General features: G+C 37.1%; 1 protein-coding gene across 1 annotated transcript in view; it reads left to right on the forward strand.

Moving 5' to 3' along the window:
- Window positions 1-20,536, forward strand: part of ZMYM2 (zinc finger MYM-type containing 2) — a 71,462-nt gene that overhangs the window by 44,086 nt on the left and 6,840 nt on the right. Inside the window, exons 11-19 of the mRNA XM_004714834.4 lie at window positions 4,678-4,843; window positions 5,293-5,327; window positions 7,029-7,158; window positions 7,633-7,748; window positions 8,526-8,676; window positions 11,359-11,484; window positions 14,095-14,189; window positions 16,791-16,962; window positions 17,193-17,344. Of these exons, the coding sequence (XP_004714891.1) occupies window positions 4,678-4,843; window positions 5,293-5,327; window positions 7,029-7,158; window positions 7,633-7,748; window positions 8,526-8,676; window positions 11,359-11,484; window positions 14,095-14,189; window positions 16,791-16,962; window positions 17,193-17,344 (1,143 nt within the window). The remainder of the gene's footprint in view (window positions 1-4,677; window positions 4,844-5,292; window positions 5,328-7,028; window positions 7,159-7,632; window positions 7,749-8,525; window positions 8,677-11,358; window positions 11,485-14,094; window positions 14,190-16,790; window positions 16,963-17,192; window positions 17,345-20,536) is intronic.

Genomic DNA, 20,536 nt, shown 5'->3' on the forward strand with positions numbered 1-20,536 from the left:
CATGATAAACCATCTCCATACTAGAGCTTCATTATGATTGCAGTTCTAAGGCCTATGGAAGATAGCTATCACCATGACCTCAAAGTTATGACTGTCTCTAAGGAAATGACCAGCACCAAGGGAGAAATAATGCAGGGTACTATTGAGTCCATTTAATGAAAGTGACTAGTGTTAAAATGCAAGCAATCAGAGAATTGTAAGGTTGTTTTTTTGTTGTTGTTCTTGTTGGCTCTTGAATATCTACAGCTCAAGAAATTAGCTACATTAAAAATAATAACAATATAGAGTTCTTGTAGCATGCCATTCTAGAAGCGGAGGAAGATGCTGCCCAAGCTGTCAGAGTCAAAAAACTCTTAAGGCTCAGAGGTTTGGTGTACTTTAAAATATTATTGCATTAATTCACTGTTGCTTTAAGCTCTTTTAAGCATTAAAATTGATGCAAAATTTAGAAACAGGACTAGTATACCAATTCTCTAACATGAACTCCTTTTAGTCTAAACCAATGTTTTTGTCAAAAATCTGTTTTATTCTTTTTTTGTTGTTGTTGTTTTATTCTTTTAAAATACCTTTTTGAGAAATCACTCAGAAAGTGCTGACGTAAGTGCTCAGTTATAGGTTAGAGGACTCCAAATACTACTTTTTCTCCATGGCCTAGGGGATTCTAATTTTTCAAAATTTATTTTGGATACATTCAGAATAGTAAAGCTATTTAGTGACCACACATTTGAAAATCCATTTTACTAGTAGTTCTTCCTTCTTATCATCAGTCTTACTGTTTGAAACAGTCATTGTTCCATGTAAAAATGATGAATTAACTATTCATTGTACAAATTTATGAATATTGTGTAATTGTGAATTCTAAACTTGAATCTGTTTTTGTCTTCTAGTTTGGAGGATTTGTTTGTGTATATTCATTGAATGTACTTCTGACTTTTTTAAACTTAGGATATATCTTAGTTGTAATTAAAAAAGAGAAATCTGTTTCTTCTTTTGGGAAGCAGAAAGATGTTCCATTGCACAAGAACACATCCTTCTAGATGTTGTCATTTGTTCCGTTTTGCTACATGTTTTAAAGGGTAATTGTATCTAATGTTCTCATTTATGCATTGTTAATGATGAAAATTCATCGAAGTAGTGTATTTTGGAATATGTAAGAATATATTAGTTAAATATCCAGTTTATTATTTAGTTCTGCTTAATGTCAGGGTTTTATACATTAAACACATTTTTATTATGTATTCCTTGTCTTATTTTAATCCCAACAAATGTGTAGTGCACACAATGTCTCATATTGACCCTATATAGGGTCTCTGAGACTGTGAGTCTTTATTTAAGCAGATAGTCTCATCTTCTGCAGGACAGCTGATGGGTTTGAACCACTGACCTTGCTCAGCAGCACAGCACCTAAGACCACAGCACCACCAGGGCTTGGTATCCACATTTTATTCATTGTACATTCAGAGGAATAACAATAAAAACATTTTTGTTAGCTGATGGGAATTTGGAAAGTAAGTTGCAATGGTGGTATATCTATACAGTAACACACTAACACACAATTAAACCATCGAAGAATATAAAAAGGAGTCGCCCTTCCTGATTCATGCGTGGGCTTCTCTGTGGAAGCCACCCTGCTTTCTGCCCCAGGCAGACTATATTTCCTTTGGCTGCTTGGAGTTGCTTCCTTTCACCAGGACGACCTCTTGAACCTGTAGCAAATTAGTCCACACTGATTGGGGTGTTTTTCTTTTCTTTCAGTGCCTACAGTTGATCTTTTTTAATGTATTATGCAATGGGTAGATTGCAGTCTATTAAAAATGTCCTTATAAATGTCGATCTAATTTATATGAGGAGAGTAGTGCATATTTCTTTTTATTTTTAATAATCATTTTATTAGGGGCTCATACAACTCATCACAATCTGTACATATGTCATCTGTGTCCAGCACTTTAGTACATATGTTGACTTCATCATTCTTACGACACCCACTTTCCACTTGAGCCCCCGGTTTCAGCTCATTTTTCCCTTTCCCTCCCCGCTCCCCCTGAACCCCCGATAATTTATAATTTATTATTATTTTATCATATCTTACCCCATCCCACGTCTCCCTCACCCACTTCTCCGCTGTCCATCCCCCAAGGGGGAGGCCACATGTAGACCTTGCCCTCTGTTCCCCCTTTCTCCCTCACCTTCCCTCCACCCTCTGGCCATCGCCACTCTCTCCACTGGTCCTGGGGGTTTCATCTGTCCTGGGTTCACTGTATTTCTAGTTCCTATCTGTGCCAGTGCACCTCCTCCAGGCCAGCCGGATATGTAAGGTTACCATCAGGCATCTGGTGTTAATGTGCAAATTAGTTGGCTAGTCTTTTTTACCGTGATCATACATTCAAAGTGTCAACTGGTTTTTCCATCAGCAAGGAGTAGGTGTATACATATCTTAATGCCTTTGCAAATTGGCATTCGTCTTGCCTGTTTTTTCTTCATATAAAAATGATCCTAGTAGTTTATTTTGAACCATCACAGTAAAAGCCAAGTGCCTGTTATTAAATAAGTTACGGTACTCTGATTTTTGGGGTATCATGTGCTTGGTCTTGTGTGCTTAGTCATCTAAATTATTGTATAAATGAAATTGCTACCAAGTACTTTCAGAACCAGTATATGTAATTATTGGAATATGTTTTATGCACAGTGATTTGGGTTTTATATGTCATATTGTAAACCTCTTTGCAGCGTACTACGAGACTTTTTATTTCTATTCCATTTGTGTGCCTGGTTTGCTTTTCCTCATTTACATTTTATTTACAACCACATTTCCCTCATTTACATGTAATGAATGGTCTTTGTAACTTGTGAAAAATAAAGTCCAGGTCCATACTTGGGTTATCTGATCTTAAATCCTGTTACAGCATCTTTTGGTGTTTGCTTTTAGACCTGGCATGTCCCTTCTTGGGACCTTATTCTCCAGTATCCTTGTTGGAGGGCTATTGTGAGGAGTAGAGAATAGATAAAGAATTCTGGGTTTTTATTACGGAGTCTCAATGAATGAGGTAGTCAGGTGACAACTTTACTTTTAGCTGTGTTCCTGTACTGTTCTATGGCCCATTGGATAGTTTGGTAAGCTTCCTTTTTCTCTGTCTTTTGCCTCTTCTCTTGTGATAAATAATGAAAGGCGGAAAAAAAAAAAAAAAAGGAAACTGGGACATGTTTGTGTTTATGTTAAAGACCATCTTTGGTGAGAATTTTAATAAAAGATTTCAGATTTTTATCATCATCGAATAAGGATGGAGTAGGTTGGTGTTACATGCAACTGTACAGAGATTACCACCGAATCTTACCAGCAATATAATATCTAAATTCATGAATTTCTTTTGACAAAAGATGTGATAGTGGTATAATTGTGATTATTCATCATAATTCATAGTGCAATTCTGCTTTTTCCATTTAACATTTATTCAGCAGGAGAAATAACCTGACCTGGAGAAAAAAAAGCCTGTGTTCTTACTTTGGGGTATGTTTGCTATATACAACCTGTTTACCAGCATAATCATTTATTTTCTAGCCTTATTTAGGGCTTTTGACATAGAACTCTTACTCAGACATAAAGTGAGAGATTTCAAAATTCATAGTATAGCATGCTAGCGCATTTTTAGCATAGCGAGGAAAGGCCACAGCCACAATTATGAAATACAAACAACAATGTCTGTTGATTAATCAAGGCTTCAAAGTTTTTAGTGAGCACCAAGGATCATTTTTTAAAGTCATAGTGATTTAGTTCACTAAGCCAGAAGTTTAATTATGAAAGGTGCTATGTTGAAGTTAGTCACGTGGTCTTTATGGGGGGGTTTATTGGTTGAGATGGTGAGACATAGTGAAAATGGACACGATCCAGAGGAAGTGGGATCTCTAAAATGGAAAATCTGCCCCTCGATTGTTGGCCACCATGACACAGCTGGGGATTTTGTTATTTTTGCATTTTGTTAGGGGTTGGTTAGGGCTTGTTTTCTTCCTAGGCGTAGGTGTGACCTTGTTAGTGGACCATACAGCTGTTTGTAAAAGAATTTCATATTGAATGCTTTATAACATGAACCTGTAGTCTTTAAATGGAACCAGTACATCTTAAAAGCTCTTCAAGTTTACTATATTAATGTTGAGGGGAAAAAATATTCCAAATGAGCATCTGAAAATTTCCCATCATAATACCTTCAGGATTACTTTAGCCTTTTTCTGCCTTCTTTAAATTAATTATAATGAGCCTTAGAAATCTTTTTATTAGCCAGAAATTTTGAATGCAACGTGATTGTAGACTTCTGCCAGTTTATCACTCACCTGGCCCTCAAAACTAATTTTTTAAATTAAATGCTTAAATTTGGCCTTTCACTGTTCACTTTTATTTATTGGTTTCCCATCTCCAAGGTTGGTGTGAACTGTTGGTAAGTACAGAAAAGGATGTTGTTGATTGCTCCATTTTTCCCCCCTTCAGTTTTCTTAGGAATTTTACTTCACATACATGATTTGTATTATAATTCTCTTCTTTATCAGACATTGTTTTAGTACATTTGGAAGTAATCACAGATAATGTCTTGCTAATTGGTTAATAAGATTCTTGTATAAATTTGAGTTTTTAAACTTGAAACATGTAAAATTTAAAACGTGTAAAACTTTCCCCTTTCCTCCATTAAGGCTGCCAGGTGTGACTGTTGTAAATCTCAAGGAACCCTTAAAGAGCGAGTGCAGTGGCGGGGCGAGATGAAACATTTCTGTGATCAGCATTGCCTGCTGCGCTTCTACTGCCAGCAGAACGAGCCCAACATGACGACCCAGAAAGGCCCTGAGAACCTACACTATGGTATGGACCCGTGAGGGAGTTTCGGCATCTGTCTTTCCTCTGCCATTCTGAACCGAAAGCAGTGATAAAAGAGTACACTTTGGAATTAGTTTAACAGCTATTTAAATTTCATCATTTCTCAGGGTGGAAACAAACAAATAACATTGGAAATGATACTTTTTAGAGATCATTGCTTTTTACTTTGTTCCCTTTTAAAGAATCAGTGTTAGTCAAAGAAGTCGGATTTAGTTGGTCTTAAAACCAGCAACATAGGATTGGCTGTAGAGCAGTGTGTATTTTCTGAGTTGATTCCACTTACTTAGGGTTATTTTTCAGCACTTTCTATTCCAATGTCGTATTTTTTATTTAAAATATTCACTTAAGTAAGTAATTTTAAATGTAATGAGAAATAAAGATTTAGAAAATTCTGAAACCAGTGATACTTTAAAAAACGTCACTTGTCTTTTTAGATCAGAGTTGCCAGACGTCCCGAACCAAGATGACAGTAAGTATTATTTCAGTGACATGGCTGACTTATGATTCCATAAAAGTGTGGCACTATCAGTTGTGGGGGTAAGAAAATAATTATGGTCATCCTGATTATAATAATAAAGGATTTAAACTTTTTCTCTGCTGAGACATTGGAAGTAGTCAGCTGAAATTATCTGATACTAATAACAGGTATTTTCAACCCTCCTCAGAAATACATAGATGCCTGTGAACACTATGGGCTATGGATATATCTGCTATAAATTAATACATGAAGCTAATGTAAATAGGTAGTTATTACTTGATGTGAGTCACCCGTAATAGATGCATGGTCAAGACCATAGTCATTGTTGCTAGTTGCTGTTGGTCACAGCTAGAAAACTGGCTGCATCTGCTCCTGGAGGATGTGCCTGAGCTCCTTTGTGAACAGCTGAGGAAGGGAAGAGCCCCTGGAAGAGGCAGGGAGGGAAAGGAGGAGGAAGCATCACGTTCCGTTCCTAGTCCTCGTGTTTCTTAGCTCTGGCTGCACATCAGAATCACTTTGGGAGCTTTCAAGTCCTACCACTGTCTGGGCCCTCTCCCCCAAATTCTGCATTTCTATAAAATTTCTCAGGTGGTTCTGCTTTGTAGCCAGAGTTTAGGATCACCGAACTAGATGGAAGATGAATGATTTTGTTTTTATTAAGCTCAACTCTATTTTTTTATGTCCATTGTTGGGGTGGGGGTAGTTGGAGGGGTGATATCTGATCTACCCTTACTTCAAAGGGGGGAAGAGAATCAAGCTCCACATCTGTCCAAGGGCCAATTCCTATGAGGCAGGGGTCAGATATGCCTCTGCCCTCCATCTTTCCTTGCCCGTTCTAATACCAACTGTCCCTCCGTGGCACTTTCTACTACTCAGCTGAGTTTGTTCATTTATTGCAGTAGCCACACACAATTTGCTGGCCATACTCAGGATTAGGGCTTTATTAAGGAAGTTAAAAAGATAAAATCCAGGGTCCGAAATGCTCAAGACACACTTCTATAAGCAGAACCTTTCTCAAACATGCCCACAGGCCATGAGAATACACTTGAAAGCTTGAGTAATATTTGACTAAATTTCTTTATCATGTAATAATCTATTTATAAGGAGCCCTGGTTGTGTGATGGTCAAGTGCTTGCCTGCTGACAAGGAAGGCTTACTGTTTGATCCCCACTAAGGTTTCTGGGGGAGAAAGACCTGGCAATCATCTTCATCCTTGAAAACCCCATTCAGACTGTTGTACTCTTGTCACCTGGAGTTTCTGGGTCAGGGCTACTCACTGGCCTCTAACAGCAGCATCAATAATCTATTTATCCAGTAGAGGGGGCTCTAGAGTATCATGTAGTCATAACTGCACATACACTTAAAAGATGACTCATTATCTCTGCAGTTCAGGTTAATAACTTTGACTTTGTACTTTGAAAAATGAGACTACTGTTTTTATATCATTTTAAAAAGTGTACTGCTGCTGTTATTTGACAGGTGAGACAAATCTGGAGAACAAAAAGTAACTACTGTCTAACCAGTATTGGGGACAGATTTATAGTGAAGACTGTGGCAAGCATAATTAATGATAGAATAATTATTGTACTTTTTGTGTTTCCTACTCAGGGCTTAAAAACTATATAATAACACTAAAATATGGTGAAAAATTTAGAGGCAAAAATACAATGTTTTCTCTTTGCGTCTCTATAGGGTTCAGCACCACCCCCTTCTCCAACACCCAACAAAGAGATGAAGAACAAAGCAGTTCTCTGCAAACCTTTAACAATGACTAAAGCAACGTACTGTAAGCCTCATATGCAGACCAAGTCTTGTCAGACGGGTAAGAAAAATTTGACTTCATTATTTTTGTATCGCTAAATAAAATGCACGCATTCCTCAAATAGTATCCTGCAGAAGAATCAAGTTGTCAAAAGTGAAAAAATGCTGTATCAAATTTCTTTGGGATGATGTCTCTGAAATAGCATTCTCTCTGAGAAAACCCATCTTTTTAGGAAGGATGGTCAGCCAAGATAATTCTGTTTTCTTGTCAGAGTGAAATGAGGTAGTTCTAAATATGTATTTACATCGTTTACAATGTTAGCTGTAATCTAATTGTTTGGTTAAATAAGACTTGAAGGGGCTCACCGAAATTCAATGATAAATGTTTTCAAAGATGTTTAAAGTTAACTTACCTGATCTTGTTAAAACTGGGGATTTTCTTTAAGAGAGGCACTTAAGAGTGTTTTTCTTTGATCAGTTATATATGAGCCCCAGTTAACATTGTTCCCTGTATATATTCCTTTTGTGCGTTTAGATGATAATTGGAAGACAGAATATGTTCCAGTGCCTATTCCTGTGCCTGTGTATATTCCTGTACCTATGCACATGTACACTCAGAATATTCTCGTTCCCACTACCGTTCCTGTTCCCGTAAGTCATATTTTGACTCTCTTGTCATTTTGAGATATATCAGGCACAAGTGGGAAAACACTCATTTTATTGTCATTATTAGCCTTACCGAAGCCAGTTAAACAGAGAATTGAGTCAAATGACTGACGTTAGGTTGAATCTTAGTTGTCATAATTGCGTTGTGTTTTAGTAGGTGTATGCTCAAGGCTGAGATAGACGCTTAGCAGCTCTCTGCCTTGTACGTATTGTATTTGATATTTGAGTTCGTTTTGCAAAAAAATTAAAAAGGGGTTTCAAAATGTTCATGGACCAATTTTGCCATCTTTAATGCAAATTTTTCATGAATGGACATCTCCCATCTCCCAATCTATGTGAAACTAAGGTTTAGAACTGAAACAGATTAAAGTTTCATATAAAATACTACATTATTTCATTCTAAATCTTTTGTAGTAATTAGGACACTCTCGGAGCATGGCCATGATAGTGCTCTGGAGAATACAAGGGTGCTTCACCAAGCTCTTATGAAAAGAGAATGAAAAATTAGTGGGATTTTTCCTGGACTTTTGGTAGCTCCTTGATAGAGCCATCTTGAATACTTTTTGTTTCAACATTTATTTCAAAAGGTAGCAACTTGGGCTTTGGGCTTTTCCTGACACAGTCAACAACTTTGTTTGGATGCTTTTTTTAAAAATGCGTAGAAATATGGTATTATAAAATAGATTATGCGTGGGAGAATTTGTTGACTCAAATTTTTGAAATGCTTAGCTAACCTTAAAAATAAATCCTTTGATTATATAGGTGCCAGTTCCTGTTTTTCTCCCTGCCCCATTGGAGAGCAGTGAGGAGATAAAAAGTAAAGCTTCTTCCGAACCTATGGATGGGGAGTTACTTACAATGACAGACATCATGACTGAAGACGAGGGAAAACCAGAAGCGGCCAGCATCAACAGTGAGCTCTACCGTATTCCCTTATGAATCAGTCATTTATCACTGGTTTTCACAAGTCTCGTAATTTGTTGCTCTGCCTTCCAGGGCACACTTTTGTGCTTGAGCTGGATATGGGAGTGGGAGGAATGCTGCAGCAGAAATTATTTATTGTACTTAACGATCCACCTTGCATTTAACCACCTCCCCTCAGTTTTTCATGTGCTTAGCCCATTCAAGCAAACCCATTGTCATCAAACCGATTCGGATCCTCATCAGTCCTAGAGGATAATGAAGAACTATCACGCAGGGTTTCCACATTGTCACTCATTAGGGAAGCAGACTGCCAGCTCTCTCTCTCACTGAGTGCCTGTTGGCTTCCAACTGCTTCCCTTTTGATTATTAGCTGAGTGCTTTAACCGCTGTGCCAGCAGAGAACGTTTTGTACTCTTATAGTTGCCATGAAACTAGCACTGACTCATAGTGATCCTATGAACAACAAACACTGTAACACCACCTAGTCCTAGGGCATGCTGTCTTCACAATTCTTGTACTTGAACCCATTGTTGTGGCCACTGGGTCAATCCATCGCCTTGAGAATCTTCCCTATTTTTCTCCGAACTCCTACTTCACCAAGCATTATGTATGTTTCCAGGCATTTAACATGTCCAACTTAACATGAGACAAGTTTCATCCTCACTTCTAAGGAGCGTTCTGGCTGTACTTCATTCAACACAGATTTGTTTGTTCTTTTGACAGCATTCTTCACTTACTACTGAACTGTATCAGTTCTTCTGCAGATTTCCTTATTCGATGTCCAACTTTCACATGAGGTGATTGAAAATGCCGTGACTTGGGTCACTTAATTCTCAAAGGGACGTCCTCGTTCTTCAACGTTTTAAAGAGGTCTTGTGTGGCAGCTATTCCAATTGCAGTGCATCGTTAGATCTCTTGACTGCTTTTAACCACTGGATTGTGGATCCAAAGAAGATGAAATCATTGACAGATTCAATCTTTTCATTGTGTATAATGAATCGTTTTGGAGGATTTTGAGTTTCTTTACATTGGATTGCTAGGGACCGTTGTCTTTAATTTTCATGAACAAATACTTTAAATCTTCAAGTTCAGCAAGCACAGTTGTATCATATGCATATCTCAGGTTTTTAATAAGCCTCTCTCCAATCCTGATGCAACATTCTTCATATAGTTTGACTTCTCAGATTATTTGCTCAGCATATAGATTGAATAAGTATGGTGCAAGGATACAACCTAACACATCTCTTTCCTGAATTTAAACCTGGTACTTATCCCTTTGTTCTGTTGCAATGACTTCTTCTTGGTCCATGAAAAGTTCCGTATGAGCACAATGAAATGTTCAGGAATTCCCATTTTTCTTTGTTATCCATAGTGTGCTCTGATCAGACAGTTGAATGCCTTTGCGTCGTCATTAAAGCACAAGTAAATAACTTTTCTGATATTACCTGGTTTCAGCCAAGATCTTACTACATCAGAAGTGATATCCTTTAATGTTGCTTCCTCTTCTGAATTCAGCCTGAATTCCGGTACTTCTCTGTTGATATACTATTGAATTATTTTCAAAGTTTTACTGAATTAATGATCGTTGATAATTTACTCATCTTGTTGGGTATTCTTTCTTTACAATAGGCACAAATATGAATTTCTTCAGGCGGCTGGTCAGTTAACGAACGATATTCCATATTTCTAACTGTGGACTAATGAGTGCTTCCAGAGCTATTAGCTCTTCTGAACATTTTAATTGGTATCCTGTCAATTCCTGGAGTCTTATATTTTCCATGAAAAATTTCAGTGCAGCTTAGACTTCTTCCTTTAATGTCATCGATTCTCAGTCATATGCTACCTCTTAAAATGATTGAATGTTGACCATTTATTTTAGTACAGTGACTTTCTCTATTCCTTCATCTTCTTTTGATGCTTGCTACATCATTAAATATTTTGCCCATGGAATCCATCAGTATTGCAACTTGAGGCTTACATTTTTTCTTCAATTCTTTTAGCTGAAGATAGGCTGAGTGCTCTTTCTTTTTTATTTTTTAGCTCAAGTCTTTGCACATTTCATTATAAGATATTACTTTGTTTTTACAAGCCACCCATTGACGTTTTCATTCAGCGATTTTACTTCAATGTTTCTTCCACTTACTTGAGCTATTCTGCTTTCAAGAAAAAGTTTCAGAGTCTCTTCTGACATCTGATTACATCTTGTTTCCTTTTTAATGATCTTGGTTTTTTCATGCATGATGTTCTTGATGTCATTCTATGGCTCTTCTATCATTAGTGTTCAGTGTGTTAAATCTGTTCTTCAGATGTTCTCTAAATTCAGGTGGAATGCAATCAAGGTTGCATGTGTTTTGATTTTCGTCAACTTCAAACCTGACCGTACATATGAGCGACTCATAGTCTGTTGTGCACTCAAAGCATGCTGTTTAACTTTTGAAGAAAACCAGTCAAAATTGATTGGCGTAAAATTTTGGATGTGCTCATGATTGTTTAATTATAACTATGAAATGTATAGTAGTTTACAAAAATATCTTTCCTTTTATAACATGTTAATAAAGATGTTTGTTCTGTTCTTGTATTTACAATTAAATGACTCTGGCCAAAATAAATAAGGATTCCGTTGAGGTTTTCTATTTTGATTTCTAATGGTACTCTGGTGGTTTCATTACAGGTGTAATTATTGAAACAGATATTATCAATTCAGATATCTTGAAGAACTCTGATCCAGAGACACAATCCAATATGCCTGATGTACCATATGAACCTGATTTGGATATTGAAATAGATTTTCCCAGAGGTACAGAAATAAAACATACTTTTCAATATGAACTGTTGTTTTGGAATTTAGTTATTGAGTTATAACTATAGTTAAGCATTTAATGTTTCATTGTCTATTCTTATTTTAGTTTTCCTCATAGTCAAATGAAACACAACAATTAGTTTCTGAAATGAGTTGTAGAATTGTCTTGAATTATAGGGACGAAAGCATTTTTAGGCCTTAAAATTCTTTTATTAAAGATTAATTTCTTGTCAAGTTTTTAAGATCCAGGAAAAAATTAATAAGTATTCCTGTCTCAGTTTCTTAACTTTCTCCTCTAAAGACTGCTTAAAATTTTTTTGAACTATTGTCAGGTCTTATACAAGAAGTGTGTTTTTTATTATATTCTGAATCTATTAATGACCAAGTGAAAAATTGAGTCCCATAAACATTCAGATTTTTTAAAAAATTTAATAGATTAAATAGTTTGTATTAAGATTATGTAGGCCTTTTAATTGAATTTCAGCTTTTGATACTTTTGCTGGTATCATGCATGTTTATGAAAATACACAGCAAAATATTCACAACTCAAGAATTTGTACATGTATAATTCAGCCACATGCCTAGTCTTTATTTGTACAACCATGGTTCCAGATCATTCTCCCCCACCACTATTAACATAAACACAAAGCCTCATAAGGGAAAACTCCATTTTCCCCTCTCCTGCCTCACGGGGTAATGGGTACTGATCTGTGATTTATTTATTTCTTTCATGTAAATGAGGCCAATCTAGTATTTGTCCCTTGTGGCTGACTTACTCAGAGTAAAGTTTTTCATGGCCCATCCACGTTATGGCATGTCTCAGGACTGTATTTCTCTGTCTGTCTGAGCAATATCTCATTCCTTCATTTGTTCTTGGACTTTTCAGTTATTTCCACCTTGGACTGTTATGAAAAGTGCTCTAATTAGCACTGTTGTGTGGGTTACTGCTTGTGTCCTGTCTTCTTCTGGGCTTGAGCATGTAGTAGTTCTGTGTTCAACTTTTTGACGGACTGTGTTTTCCTTAGAGGCTGCCCCATTACATTTCTACCAACGATGGATGAAGGTTCTGCTTCCTCCACAAGCCTACCAACTACCCTTTTTTTCCTTTAAAATAACCTTATTTCCATTGTAATACATTGAAGGTGATAGATCTCATTGCACTTTTGATTTATAGCTCCCTGGTTCAGCGGTTCTCAGCCTATGGGTCTCGACCCCTTTGGGGGTCAATCGACCCTTTCACGGGGGTTAGCTGATTTATAACAGTAGCAAAATTACAGTGATGAAGTAGCAACAAAAACAGTGTTATGGTTTGGGGTCACCACCACATGAGGAACTGTACGAAAGGGTCGCAGCATTAGGAAGGTTGAGAACCACTGCCTTAATGGCCACAGAAAGGAGTCCTGGTGGCACTTTGGGTTAGCGCAGTGGACCTCAACCTTCCTAATGCTGTGACCCTTTCATATAGTTCCTCATGTTGTGGTGAGCCCAACCATAACATTATTTTCATTGTTACTTCATCACTGTCATTTTGCTATTGTTATGAATCGTAATGTAAACATCTGATATGCAGGATGTATTTTCATTGTTACAAATTGAACATAACCACAGCTGAATATAAAAAGACCGATCAGCATATCCAGCTAAGTTCCCATGGTTCAGATTTTTTTTTTTGCAGTAGTTCATGATTTGACAGTACATGATTTTACATTTACACAGTAATTATAATTCATGAAGTGTCGTTTTACCACCAGTACCGCTGCTTTCAACACAGTAGCTGCTTTCTGCACAGTAGCTGCTCTCCACACATGTGTGACTGGTCCGCATAAGTACATTATGGCGCCAACCCTGTCCCATACACCTGTATTTGTACAGGGTGTAGGTGATGGGTTGGCGCGATGATGTCATCGGATGTCATCACGCTGGGTACTCGTATGTGGGCGAACTCGTCTGGAGATGGATAGAGGAGTGGTGTCTTGGTTCCTACTACCATCAGAAATACTATGTGTTTTCGGATGGTCTTAGGCGAGCCCTGTGAAAAAAGGTCGTTCGACACCACCCCCACTACCTCCCAAAGGGGTCGCGACCCACAGGTTGAGAGAACCACTGGGTTAACATGTTGTTGGTCTGCTGGTTGAAGGTCAGCATTTCAAACCCATCAGTTGCTTTGTGGGAGAAAGGTGAGGATCTCTGCTTCCACAAAGATTGGCGGCTTCTAAACCCAGGTGGATCATTTCTACTCTGCCCTCTCGGGTTGTGACGAGTTGTGATAGACACAAAGGCAGTGGGTGGGTATGCTGCCAGTGAACAATGAAGTTGAGTGTCTTTTCGTGTGCTTGTCGGCCATTTGTATTTTCTATTTGGTGCAATGTTTGTTTGGTCTTTTGTTCATTTTTTGAATGGCTGTTTTTTGGCTGAAATATGTGTTAACTCTTTTAGAGTTGGAATAGAGTTTATCAGTCTCACAGACCGTGTAGGTACAGCAGAGCTTCATCGTCCCCCCACCCCACCCCCAGCACAGGTTGTCCTTGCAAGTGGGTGTGGTTTCTATTTGGTGACAGATTGTTCACTGCCCAATTGAAATAGAGGTTACTCTGATCTAACTTTCAGCGGCTGAGGAGCTTGATATGGAAAATGAATTTTTATTACCACCTGTATTTGGAGAAGAATATGAGGAACAGCCCAGACCCCGATCTAAAAAAAAGGTATGGAATTTAATAGTATTTTGACACTTATCCTTCCCAAGGGTAGAATGGTGTTTTCATGTTACAAAGAATATGGGAAGATTTTTTTCTCCATGTTAAAAAGAGGTATTTTATGTCTAAGTTAAGTTAAAAGTGTGAGGTTTATTTGTTGTATCATATAAGAAGTGAATATTACCATCCCATAATTTTTAAAAATTGTGTTGATATAAAGTTGAAATTGAAGAAAAGTGAATGTTATTTTTTATAAGAATCGAGGCTGTTTTCTAGGGAGGTTTTTTATTTAAACATTATAGTTATGAGTTTATTCAGTGAGGCGTAGGTGTCCAGGTCCAAATCACTGCCACTGCTGTGGGCGTCAGTTGTGACTCGGCTAGCCTGTTAAGTAGAGCTGCCCCAGTGAGTGTCTGAAACTAACTTTTTACAGGAGTAGAAAGCCCTGTCTCCCTTGGAGCTGCTTGCTAGTGGTTTTGAACTGCTGACTTTGCACTTCACAGCCCCCAGTGTAACCATTCCGCTACCAGAGTTTTTTAGGTTGAGTGTAGAGATTATTTTTATATCTGGTCTCTGTTAAGTGAAAGGCCCTGTTGGCAAGTTTGGTCAGTGAAGTAAAGAAAAGCTAAGTGTGTTAGCAGGTGGATTTTAAAAAATATTCATTAAAAATTTTATTTCTAATTTCCAACCAACCTCAAAGATGAAAATAAGTAATAAATTAGGTGGCTTTTCCAAAATTTCCCCAGAAGAAATAAAACTAAAAAGGGTGAGCACGTGTGGTAAAATGAGTTTGGGCTCTTAACTCACACCACATACGAAAATTAACAAAAAATTGTCCATAGGACCATAGACCTGAAAGAGCTGAGAAAACTCATTATTATAAAAGGTTTGTGACATGGTTTCTTAAAAAGAACACAAAAAGTTTAAGGAACAAAACCAAATATATAAATTGGACTATTATCAAAATATCTTAAATATGTTCTATGAACAAAACATCAAAAAAGGAAGAGGATGGGAAGGGGTAATCATTTCACGTAAGGGAAGTCATGGAAAAATTCTCCCATGTCTCCTTTGTAGGATGGCAAATCAAGAAATGTTTCAAAAAATCACAGACACTTTTTAAAAAATAGGATGATCAAGATGCAAAGCCACTCTTTCTCAACATACACTCCATTAAGGCCTACAAAGGCCACCCCCCTCGCCAGCCCTTCTCCAAAGACCGTGCATTCTTACAGCTTTGCACCATTACTTCAGTATCCTCCAGGAGCTCCTGTTGTCATGTGCAAAGTTCTTTGAGCTGTGGAGCAGACAGAGTGTGAAAGGCAAGATCGGAGATGTAGGGGTGATTGAGGTTTGCCAGTGAAATCCTCCTAGGACAGCCCTTGCTCTACCTTCCAATGGGGAGAGGAACTGGTGTGTTATGATGGAAAAATTCCTCAGCGCCCCTTTTCTGGCCTTCTTTCTCATTGAAGCTTTCTAAAATCTTCATAAGAAGTCTTTGTGATCTTATGTCTTTGAAGAAAATCTAGCAAGGTCACTCCTTTGGACTCTTCAGAACCATAGTCTTCAAAGTGGACACCTCTGCCTTGGATTTAACTAGTCCAAAAAATCCTCTCAGAATCCACTGTTTTGATTGAATCTTTGTTTTTTAGAAGGCATTAAAAGGAGATTAAAGCAAGTGTATTATTCAGAGAACTTGTCTTTAGTAATGCACCGATTGCAGAAACATTTATTTATTTATTTATTATTGGGAGGGCAGCAGTGAATACTGAAGCCCCGAGTTTATTCTACATCTTCCTTTTATACATGCAGAAACAACCCGGGGTTATAATTAGTCTATTATCACAATATATCAGAAACTCTGTATTCTGCCAAGTCAAGGAGTCTTTGATAAAAATTAAACATTCTGTTTTCCCAGAACTTGCATACATCTTTGTTCTTTATCTTAGTCTCAATGTCAAACCGCAGAAGCAAGCAGCAGATACTGACACCTGGGTTGATATCTTCTCAGCCGTTTCAAGACTGAGTCTTAATGGCCTTCAACATCGGTCCCTTTTTTATTTACTGAAGACGTTTTTACTCAGAACATCGGCAGATGACTGTGCCTGTCTTAGGTTGTCGAGTCCCGAAATCACTCTTACCCGTCATCAGCCACAGTCCTCCAGGCGACCATGACCTGCCTTAGGTTGAGAGACTCGGACTCGATCTTACCCGTCTCTGACTAACCAGCCTCGATTGCAGAAACATTTAAACGTGTTTGGCAAACTTAAGCATATCTGAACTGGATCCCTAGTAGCATTACTGTTTAATTATCATATTAATATTTAGGATTTACTTCATATGTTTAAATTTATTTATTGTACTTGATTATTTTCTCATCATAGATGACTCACAGAATATAGTATGAACTTGTCCACAATGAAATATACCACTTCTGTAGTTATGTTTCAGTAAATGTTTTAGGTAACTATTTTCAGGTTCAGGAATACTGTTAAATTCTACACATGTAAGTTATTTCTCTTTACCTGGCATTTGTTGAGATAATTTTCATAGTGGAATAAAATAATGTAGTCTCAAAGAAAGATTTTTATTGTGGTGTATGATTAATAGGGAGCCAAGAGGAAAGCTGTATCAGGATACCAGTCTCATGATGACAGTTCTGACAACTCAGAATGCAGCTTTCCTTTCAAATATGCGTATGGCATAAACGCATGGAAACACTGGGTCAAAACGAGGCAGCTTGATGAAGATCTTCTGGTATTAGATGAGTTAAAATCTTCTTGTAAGTAGTTTTGTTTTGCTTAATTCCTCCAAAGTTCTATTTGGAATCAAGCTTTTATTGTATTTTAAATATATAAATGTTACTAGAAGATGTTTTAAACTGATTCTAAGAATTTATTTTATTTTACTTTAAAGTTCTGAAGTGGAATAAATTGATTTCAAAGGTTTTTTTACTCTTTAAGTAAGAATGGTAAATAAAAGAAATTATTGTGTGTGTTTATTTTTTTTAAGCTAAATCGGTAAAGTTAAAAGAAGACCTACTCTCTCACACCACTGCTGAGCTTAACTACGGGTTAGCCCATTTTGTCAATGAGATCAGGAGGCCAAATGGAGAGAATTATGCACCTGACAGCATCTATTATCTTTGCCTTGGAATACAGGAGGTTTGTAATATGTTAGATGCTTTTGAATATAAGTTTAATATGAAAGACACCCCACCCGATGCACCTCCCACCCCTCGCAGATATGGCCCTATTAGCTTGTAAGTTGGTAGTTCAAACCCACTCAGGAGACAAGACTGAAGATCTGCTTCTGAGTGGTCACGGCCTGGAAAGGTGCACGCTAGGGTCACCGTGAGTCACGGTCAACTGACGACCACTTACAGCACCATTCACAGGGAACGCGGCGGTGTGGTGGGTTTTGGAGGGAAAAATGCAGTGCTATAGGGAAATTGAAGGCAGCTTTATGGAACATAGTGATTTGTTGGCAATAAGGAATTCCATCTATTTGGAAATTAGAGGATATAAAAAATTTGCCTAGCTGCTTCTTTGCATATAGGTGTTTCTGCTATCATGCCATATGTATTTTCTTGAGGAGAAAAAAGACCACTTAAGACTCATATGTCTTTTGTGACTGGTTTGCCAATCTTTACATTAGCTATAGTATATATAGCTAATATATAGCTATGTGTGTAATATTAGCATTTAGGTAGCTTACTGGAACGCACCATAAAGAAAGAAAGGGACGTCTGAGTTACAGAAACAAGGGCAGAATGTCCCAGTTTAGATATAATGAAGCTGTCCAAGATTAAACATGAGACTAATGGGAGAAGAGAGGTGGAGACTACTGTGTTTAGCAACTTTTTGGTTTTTTTTTTTTAAACTTCGTGCATTCAGCTGTGTTCTGTGTTGTTATACTGTTATTTTATTTTATTTCACTCTTATTCTCTGGTGAGAAGAAAATATGAATCTGCTGAGAAAATAAAACAAACCAAAAAAAGCAACCATGGGTGATATCAGTATGGCAGCATTCCTTCCTTGCCACTTGCAAATGAGCTATTTCATTGTCATCACAGCAGCACTCATTGAATTGGAGGGCGCTGTTATTTAATACAGTAGACCTGTATGTGCACGTTTCTGTGGCTGCTTGTTTTCACCTCACTTGACTTTACTGTTATGTTTTGGGTTCTGTATGAAATGTTGAATTAAAAACCAGTCTTCATGAAACTAAATGATAGAACTTTTAAGTCAAAGAGTCCTAAAACCCTTACAAGGAAATTAGTGATTTTCTGTCCCAATCATCACTATTCTTTGATTTCTCTCCCGAAATACGAATTCTTTTTCCTCCTTAGTGGTTTTCCCTGGAATTTTTAGCATTCATAAATAAGTAGATACATTGATAAATAGATATATGATAAATAACTGTTGTCAAGGAATTGGCTCTAACTTGGTGATACTTTAGGACAGAGTGGAGGTGCTCTGTGGGCTTTTTAAGGTGGTAATGTTTATGGGAAGCAAACTTTCTCCCTTAGAGCTACTGGTAGGTTTGAACTGCCAGCCTAGAAGTTAGAGCTGAGCACCTAAACCACTGCACCAATAGAGCTACTTGTCAGGGTAATACTGACTTCAGCAAATGCATTTGAAGTGTTCCTTTCTCCTGAATTCTGAAAATTTATGAGAACTGTTGTTTGCTGTGTTGTTACATTTATTCCTTAAATGTTTGCTGAATTCACCTGTGAAGTCTGGTTGGTCAGGGATTATTTTCGCAGGGTGAGGTGGAGAGGTTGGCTTTAATTACGAAACCAATTGCCTTAGTTCATGTAGGGCTATCCAGGCTTTCTTCTCGCTGAGTCAATTACGGCAGCTGTAACTTTAAAAAGTTGACGTACTTCATCCAAGGTGTCCAATTTACCAGCATAAATTGGTTACATTCCCTTATGACCCTTTTCAATGTCTGTAGGAGGTACTCCTCCTTTTCTGATTTCTAATAGTAGAAATAAGTGTCTACTGTAGAAAATTGTACCTTGCTTTGTAAACAGCCCAGCTCAAGGATTGGCAAACTTTTAAAAGCTAGCACAGTTAACAGTTATTTTAAGCTTTGCAGAACAAGGGTAAAATCTAAGATACTGTATTCTATAGCCATTTAGATACTCATTTAAAATTGGCCATTATTCACAAGTTTTCTGGGTTTTCCTTTTTAAAAAAATTTCATTTACTCTTAGCTCATAGTCTGATTTGGGCCCAACAAGACCTGACCCTAGTTTGTCCAGACTCTTATTCTAGTTAAAGCCATATCTGTTTTGTTTTATTGATGTTTTTGAAGAACCAACCACCTTTTTGAGTCACTTGTCTTTATTATTGTCTTTCTTAAATGTCTCTCTAAGAATAGTTTAGCTGTATTCTACAAATTATATATTGTGGTTGTTTTTTATTTTTATTAATTTTAAGAAAGGAATTGATGTCAAGCCCGCATACGGTTTTTCATTAGAGTTCGGAGTGCTAGAACTCCAAGTAGTAGTAAAAATCTGTGAGCCCAATGTATTGATTAATTTACCATGATTATGTCTTAATAATAGGTACTGTTTGTACTAATTAAATGTTTCCTTTTTAAAAAATTTGTTCTGTTCTCATCAATAGATGATACATGTTCACATACTCAATTTACTTTTTCAAAGATTACTTTTTCAAAAATCTTTTCAAAGATTCTATGGTATTTGTAAGCAGCTTTAAAATTAATCCTAAAACTTAGTATAAAGATATGTAAAATATACTTTCCAGAACCCTGTGCTGTTTAATGTTACTTAAAGGATGTGTACAGAAATATATGTTTTTGAATATATATGTTATTCTGTTCACTGGTTTTGTTCATATCTGCAATAGCAATAATATAATACTGAAGAGGAAGTATCATTTTATTTGTAAGCTTATCGGGCGAATAACATCTTTAGTTTTAAGGACCAAGTCTTGTGAATGTATAGAGAAGTAAAAAATCACTTCTGTTTTGTTTATTGGGAAGTTAAATATATAATTAATTGGTAGTGTATAAAAAGCACAGCTGTTTTGCCTTCTTCACTAGAGAAAGCAGCTGATTTTTTAAATTATGTAAGGAGTGGTGGCTATTATTATATATTAACACAGGATGGAGTATCATAAAATTTCAGTCCTCAAATAACCGGCATGAACGCTGTCATCATACTTTCATACATATGTGTGAGCAACTGACTCTCACAACACATGTAACGTACATCGCAGTGGGTTGTACATTGTGCTGCTAATTGCTGGGTCAGTTCCACAGGAGAAAGAGGAAGCTTCCTATTTCTGTACAGAGTTACAGTCTCAGAATCCACAGGGGCAGTT

Source organism: Echinops telfairi, unplaced genomic scaffold (assembly GCF_000313985.2).
Source record: "Echinops telfairi isolate 266 unplaced genomic scaffold, ASM31398v2 ScPeMD7_2565;HRSCAF=3150, whole genome shotgun sequence".
Lineage (NCBI taxonomy): Eukaryota > Metazoa > Chordata > Mammalia > Afrosoricida > Tenrecidae > Echinops > Echinops telfairi.